Source organism: Mus pahari, chromosome 19 (genome assembly GCF_900095145.1).
Source record: "Mus pahari chromosome 19, PAHARI_EIJ_v1.1, whole genome shotgun sequence".
Classification (NCBI taxonomy): domain Eukaryota; kingdom Metazoa; phylum Chordata; class Mammalia; order Rodentia; family Muridae; genus Mus; species Mus pahari.
Genome location: NC_034608.1, coordinates 81168319 through 81176096, shown reverse-complemented (window position 1 = coordinate 81176096; position 7778 = coordinate 81168319). Strand labels below are relative to the sequence as shown.

Here is a 7778-nt window from a genome sequence, read left to right as displayed (position 1 = left end):
TCTGTAAACCAGGCTGGCCTCGAACTCAGAAATCCACCTGCCTCTGCCTCCTGAGTGCTGTGGTTACATCTTAAAAGATGGATCCAGATTCAGTTTCTGTTGATTTATTCTTAAGTACTTCTAGTAAAAAATATTAGCTTTATTCCAAATATCTTAACCACTAGTATGACTGCAAAGTACTATCTCCCAGAGTCACCAGGCACTGGAAGAGGAAAAGGTGTTCAAGCAGCAGGCAACAATCATGGCCCTTCACACAGCGGAATCCAAGTGACTACTGACTAGTCCAGGACAAGTCTAAGAACAAGGGAAGTCATGCACGTTACTGAGTATGTGGTAATCTTCACAGTTGAGCTCCTCTGACATTGCACTCTGCAAGGGTCCTGGGCTTCCTGGGCACTAGGGCGAATCTGAGCGTGAACTGGCAGCCTTCTTTTCTTCTTCTTGCCATGCTTCTTATGCTTCCTTCTCTTTCTGGCTTTGTCTGTTGTCCTCTCCCGCTCTTCACCGCTTTTCTTCTTTTTTGCTTGCCACCTCTCCACAGTCTGACTCTGACAGCGACTCAGATGATAATGGTTTATGTTCGTACATCTTTCTCTTTTTGCTGAGTCCTTTAGTGTCCTTTTCTCTTCCAGTTACATCCTTGGACTTCTTTTTCTTTTCTGAACCATCCTTGCTGTCTGAATCGGAATCCGACCCTGAGGTCTCAGGAGACTTATGGCAACGGCTCTTCTTTTTCTTCCTTCTTTTTGTTTGTTTTTATATCCTCATCTTTGGAATCTGAAGAACTGCTGGAAGAATCAGAGCTTGATGAAGAAGAAGATGAATACCTACCAGATTTCTTCTTTTCTTTTTCCTTTTTCTGTCTTTTTTTTGGATGAGATCTCATTTCCACTTAATGATTTTTCTCTATGTTTTTCTAGTTCTTTCTTCCAATTCTCATTCATTTTTTTCTTCAAACTCAGTCAAAGCCTTGGAGCCCTTCTTTTTCTTTTCCAGCTGTTCCTTGAATTCCTCCCAGGTAGGCCTTGGTTGATTCCGATAATCCTGGATTGTTGGTCCTGAAGACTGGACTGGACCCCTTGACCAAGCCGTTGCTATTGGATTCATGTAGGCCACGCGATTATCCCATTTCCCCATGGTGGCCGGCTGAAGGTATGGGAAGCTGCCGAGGGAGCAGGCCCGAGAAGAAGCTGGGATTCTGTTCTTGCAGCTATCTTCTTTTAGGTTTGTTGAAAGATTACTTTCTTGCTTTTTCTAGGGCATAGTTTCCCTCCTTGAGTTGGAGTTTTCCCTTTATTATTCCTTGAAGGGCTGGATTCATAGAAAGATATTGTGTGAATTTGGTTTTATCATGGAATACTTTTGTTTCTCCATCTATGGTAATTGAGAGTTTTGCTGAGTATAGCAGCCTGGGCTGGTATTTGTGTTTTCTTAGGGTCTGTATCACATCTGTCCAGGATCTTCTGGCTTTCATAGTCTCTGGTGAGAAGTCTGGTGTAATTCTAATAGGTCTGCCTTTATATGTTTCTTGACCATTTTCCCTTACTGCTTTTAACATTCTTTCTTTGTTTAGTGCATTTGGTGTATTGATTATTATATATTGGGAGGAATTTCTTTTCTGGTTCAGTCTATTTGGAATTCTGTAGCTTCTTGTATGTTCATGATCATCTCTTTCTTTAGGTTAGGGAAGTTTTCTTCTATAATTTTGTTGAAGATATTTACTGGCCCTCTAAGTTGGAAATCTTCATTCTCATCTATACCTAGTATTCTTAGGTTTGATCTTCTCACTGTGTCCTGAATTTCCTAGATGTTTTGAGTTAGGATCTTTTTGCATTTTGCATTTTTTTGATTGTTGTGCCCATGTTTTCTATGGAATTTTCTTCACCTGAGATTCTCTTTTCTATCTCTTGTATTCTGTTGTTGATGCTTGCATCTATGNCTNCTGATTTCTTTCCTAGGATTTCTATCTCCAGAGTTGTCTCTCTTTGTGATTTCTTTATTGTTTCTATTTCCATTTTTAGATCCTGGATGGTTTTGTTCAATTCATTCACCTATTTGGTTGTGTTTTCCTATATTTCTTTAGGGGATGTTTGTGTTTCCTCTTTAAGGGCTTCTACCTGTTTACCTGTGTTCTCCTGTATTTCTTTAAATCAGTTATTTATGCCTTTCTTAAAGTCCTTTATCATCGCCATGAGATGTGATTTTTAAATCAGAGTCTTTTTTTTCTGGTATGTTGGTGGTATCCAGGGATCACTGTGGTGGGAGTACTGGTTTCTGATGATGCTAAGTAGCCTTGGTTTCTGTTGCTTATGTTCTTTCCCTGTCTCTCGTCATCTTGCTATCTCTGGTGTTAGCTGATCTTGCTGTCTCTGACTGTGGCTTGTCCCTCCTGCAAGCCTGTATGCTAGTTCTCCTGGGAGACCAGTTCTGTCTAGGAGGAATTTGGGTATGGAGAGCTGTGGCACAGGATCAGCTCCATGGTGCAGTGGGAAACAGGAAGGATCCTGTCCCAGGCTTCTTATCAGTTCCTCTTTCCCTAGAGCTCCATGGGACTAAACCACTGTACTGGCTAGCTTTATGTCAACTTGACACAAGCCGGAGTTATCACAGAGAAAGGAGCTTCAGTTGGGAAAATGCCTCCACAATATCCAGCTGTAAGGCATTTTCTCAATTAGTGATCAAGGGGGGAAGTCCCCTTGTGGATGGTGCCATCTCTGGGCTGGTAGTCTTGGGTTTATAAGAGAGCAGACTGAGCAAGCCAGGGGAAGCAAGCCAGTAAAGAACATCCCTGAATGGCCTCTGCATCAGTTCCTGCTTCCTGCCCTGCTTGAGTTCTAGTCCTGACTTACTTGGTGATGAACAGCAGTATGGAAGTATAAGCTGAATAAACCCTTTCCTCCCCACTTGCTTCTTGGTCATGATGTTTGTGCAGGAATAGAAACCCTGACTAAGACAACCACCAATCAAAGAAAAGACATGGCGGGATTCATGGCTCTACCTGCATATGTAGCAGAGGATGGCCTAGTTGGTCATCAATGGGAGGAGATGCCCTTAGTTCTATGAAGGTTCTATGCCCCAGTATAGGGGAATGCTACGGCCAGAAAGGGGGAGTGGGTGGGTTGGGGAGCGGGGGAGGTGATAGGGGATTTTCAGAGTGGGCACTAGGAAAGAGGATAACATTTGAAATGTAAATAAAGAAAATTAATAATAATAATAGTAATAATAATAATAATAATAATAATAATAATAATAGACTAGAACTGCTGAGGTGAAGTCTTCTGGGAACTGTTTCCTAAAGGTCAGCACATAGAAGCTGAGTTCTGGAAGTGGCCAAGGTTGTACCTCACGCTGTGCTGGAGGCTGAACTCGGTAGTGTAAGGGTCACCCACATAGTACTGGTTCTGAAGACATGAAGGGGTCATGAAAAGCAGCTGATGCTCGGCACTTGAAGAAAGCCCAAGGGAGGCTCCTGGTGAAAGTGCAGCGCAGTCATAGCAAGGGACCCCAGCAGTTTCAGAGATTCCGGTGCCACAGGATGTCTGCCACGAATGGCAGCAGCAGTGGAGTAGAGCTAGCTGGAACCTAGAAGACGAGCTGTGTGTGCTGCAGAGGGCAGAGCTGGAGAAGTGGCCCAAGACTCTTGGAGGAGTGAACCCCAGATATCAGCCTTGAGTTATTTACACTGTTGGAGTTTGCTTTGTTCAGGGTGTGACTGTGCCTTGGTTTTTTTCCCTCTTGAAGAAAGCATTTAACTTAATTTTGATTTTTACAGTAGCCCACAGCTAAAAGACATTAAACTTTTAAAAGCGGAATTGGATTTTTTTAGAAAAAGAGATTAGATATTTGAAAGAGATCAAAATTTTAATGTGTTTGGATTTGTAAGAAGTGTGGGACTTTTCAAGTTTTTTATGTTTTAGATTGTGATATCAATGCATTAACTTGGACATAAATGAGAAATGAAATGTTCTAATATAAGAGTGATGAGCTTATGGAGTATTACTCAGCTGCTAGAAACAGTGACCTGATGAAATTTGCAGCAAGTGGATAGAGCTTGAGAAAAAAAAAAAATCACCCTGAGTGAGGTTAGCCCGACCCAGGAAGACAAACATGGTATGCAGTCACTTATAAGTGGATATTAGTTGTTAAGTAAAGGATAATCATGCTACAATACATAGACCTGGAGAGGCTAAGTAATAATTAGGACTCAACGGGCAATGCATGGATTGCCCTGGGAAAGGGGGGACTGAGGGGGACCTAGTACTGTGAGAATTCCCTGGAATCTATGAGAATGACTCTAGTGATGTTTCATAGTAATGGGGGACATGGAGCCCAAACCAGTCATCTTCTTGCCTGTGCAAGGCCTACAGCAATGGGACTGGACATCAATCCAGCCACAAAATCTTCAACCTACCATATGCCCTGCCTGCAAAATGCACTGGAGTACTACTGGTGACACAGAATTTGTGCAAGTGAACAACCAGTGACTGGTCTAATTAGAAGTCCTTGCCACAAGAGGGAGCCCTTGCCTAACACTGTATGAATGGCCAGGAACCAGAGGTAGGTCAGCCTAGAAACCCAGGATAAAGCTGAATACAACTTGCAAATAAGTAAATAAACAAACAAACAATAAAATAATAACATCAATTAAATAATTCCTAATGATTATCTGTTATGCTCATAGATTGGTGCCTAGCTCAACTGTCATCAGAGAGGCAGTTTCAACCAACTGTTGGGAGCAGATGCAGATACCCACAGCTAAACACTATGCGAAGCCAGAGAAACAATGAAAGAAAAGAGGAAGGTTTATAGGAGCCAGAAGAGTCAAGGACATCATGAGAACATGGCCCAGAGTCAACTAGGCAGGGCTCACAGGGGCTCATGGAAACTGGAAGGGAGGGAGGGAGGGAGAAGGGGAGGGAGGGAAGGAGGTAGGGTGGGGGAGAGAGAGAGAGAGAGAGAGAGAGAGAGAGAGAGAGAGAGAGGAAGAAGAAGAAGAAGAGGAGGAGGAGGAGGAGGAGGAGGAGGAGGAGGATAGAAGAGAAGAGAAATGAAAAAAGAAGAAAAGAAAAAGAAAAAGTGATGTGTTGATGTGTCAAGTTGACAAGGGTCAGTTGTACTGGTTGTTTTATGTCAATTTGACGCAAGCTAGAATCACTTGAGAGGAGGGAATCTCAACTGAAAAATGGCTCCATAAAATCCTGCTGCAAGGCATTTTCTTAGTGACCAATGAAGGAGGGCGTAGAAGGTACAGCCCATTGTGGGTGGGGCCATCCTCGGGCTAGTTATCCTGCATTCTATTAAGAAAGCAGCCTGAGCTGCAAAAACTCTGGAAAAAGTCACAATGTGGTAAAACAGAAGCTCTCTTTAACTGATTCAGTTTATAAATGAGTTAATGTTGCATGAATGGGTTCTAAAAACACTTCTGTCCAGCCTGGTTTTCCAGCATTTAGACTAAACATAGGCTTTTCATAGATCTCTGGTTTTTAATAAAAGAACACTAGGGTCTGCCAGTCAGACTCCAGCTCTTCGTCCCTTAAACAACTGTGTGCACCAGGAGCTATGCAGGCCAGGACCTTCAAAGTCCATCCCACTTCAGGAAACTCACATACTGTGTGCACCACTGCCCCAAGTGGGCAGGCCTGGGAAGGCTTTAAATATAATATATTTTGTAGTGTCTTTCTTTGTAGCCTGAATAGTGTCCTTTACAAACTAGGCGTGGCTAAAATTTTCAACTACAGTGCTAAGCCGGCATGAGGGAGCCAGGACACGGGCTCTACTGCAGTGTTACCTTGGGCCATCAAAGAAGCAGCAGGTAGGGTGAATTAAATAAAACTTTAAAACTCTCCACTTTCTTTCTTTTCCTTTTCCTTATTATTATTTTTTTTCCCTTTTTTGAGGCAGGGTTCCTGGCTATCCTAGAACTCTCTTTGTAGACCAGACTGGCTTTGAACACAGAGATCTGCCTGCCTCTGCCTCCTCAGTGCTGGGATTAAAGATGTGCCCCACCACAGCCCAGCAACTCTCCACTTTTCTACCCATTTGCGTTTTCATGCCAGGCAGAGCTTGGTGCTCAGTGAGCCTCTGGAAGTCTGAAGTGGCAAATGGTACCCATGCAGCCCTCATAGCTAAGCTTCGCCCGGGACCAACACATCCCAAGTCCTAATTTGAGAATCTCAGGTGGCCCGTGCATTGTAGATAGAGTTGATCAAGGAGACACTTGGAGAGGCTTGCTTGCAAGTTCTGGCCCTTGCTCAGGCGTCCCACCTGGAAACCTAAGGGAAATCTAAACTTTGGAAATGGCTCCCTGTGCGCCCTTGCATCCGTCCCATCAGGAGATGGGAGAAGGAGCGGGGAGAGGTCCTTACCATTGTCGTTACCTTGCTTGATTTCCTCCGCTGTCCGGTCTATCAACACATACAAGGACCACACCACACAGGTGACAGCGATGACGTGGAACGTGACAGAGCAGAATATTTTCCTCCTTTCGCTCGTGGTCATCTGGAGCTTTTCCCACTGTAAACAGAAAGGATTAACTCACTCACTGCTGCGTTTACCACCAGAACATCTCGCTTTCACTTTGCATTCCAGACAGGAATCCACAGTGTAAACACGACACTGATATACTCAAGTAAAACTGCATTTGGGGAGATATGAAATCATCACCGATCACGTAAATACAACTTAATTTGGAAGAAATAATTTTTTTTAAAACCTTTATTTTTTTTAAAGATTTATTTATTTATTATATATAAGTACACTGAAGCTGTCTTCAGACACTCCAGAAGAGGGAATCAGATCTCATTACAGGTGTGAGCCACTATGTGGTTGCTGGGATTTGAATTCAGGACCTTCAGAAGAGCAGTCAGTGCTCTTAGTCCTGGAAGAAATAATTTCCTAGGCTCCAAATGTTAAGCCAGTTTGTAACTCACTCTGCAATAAGAATGAAGTAGGTTCATGGTTTTGTATGATTTTAAGTAGTGTGGGGATGAGTGAGTTGGTAAAAAAGCAAGGCACAGTAGCATGTGACTGTAATGCCAGCATTGGGAGGTGGAGTCAGAAGGACCCCTGGGCTCCCTGGCCAGAAGGACTACTGACCCAGTGAGCTCCAGGTTCAGTGAGAAACACAGTTACAAAACTACACAGCTCAGTGGAGACTGGTAGAGGGAAATACCCAGTGTGAATGATGGACTTTCACTCAACGGTGTGTGTGTGTGTGTGTGTGTGTGTGTGTGTGCATGTGTGACTGCTACTTGTGTGTGTGCACATGACACACACACACACACACACACACAATGAGATGGTTTTTACTTCCTTTCAGGCTTCAGTCCATTACTTTACTATGGTACCAGGTTATACGTAGTGACTGACAGCTTTCATTGCATGGATTTCTATCTAACAGGGCAAGCGTTGCACGGTTGATGAGATGATTGAACAAGGATTTCAAAGGTGGACTGAGAGCCACACAGGGAGTTAACAGTTTTTGTTGCCAGCTTTATGTACTAGAGAAATAACAGAAGGAGTGTCACAGTCTAGCGTCGACACAGAATGGGAGTTCTCAACTGGAAGCAGGGATATCTGGAAGGTGCTTAATAAATATACACAGGCTACTTTCTGGGCAACTTTTCAAGGCTTAGTTTCTCTTCTCTCTCATTCTCTGCTCTCTTTCTCTCTACTTCTCTACTTCTCTTCTTCTTCTTCTTCTTCTTCTTCTTCTTCTTCTTCTTCTTCTTCTTCTTCTTCTTCTTCTTCTTCTTCTTCTTCTTCATCTTCCTCCTCCT

At 43.3% G+C, this 7778-nt stretch overlaps 1 protein-coding gene and 1 pseudogene across 4 annotated transcripts in view; both read right to left on the bottom strand.

The window, feature by feature from the left end:
- March1 (membrane associated ring-CH-type finger 1) overlaps positions 1-7778 on the bottom strand; it is a 799133-nt gene that overhangs the window by 15317 nt on the left and 776038 nt on the right. For 2 of the 4 annotated variants that reach the window (XM_029532226.1, XM_029532227.1), the window contains exon 7: positions 6366-6513. In XM_029532226.1, coding sequence (XP_029388086.1) covers positions 6366-6513 — 148 coding nt within the window. The remainder of the gene's footprint in view (positions 1-6365; positions 6514-7778) is intronic. The other 2 variants (XM_029532228.1, XM_029532229.1) reach the window with 1 other exon arrangement.
- LOC110336589 lies at positions 397-1137 on the bottom strand (annotated as a pseudogene).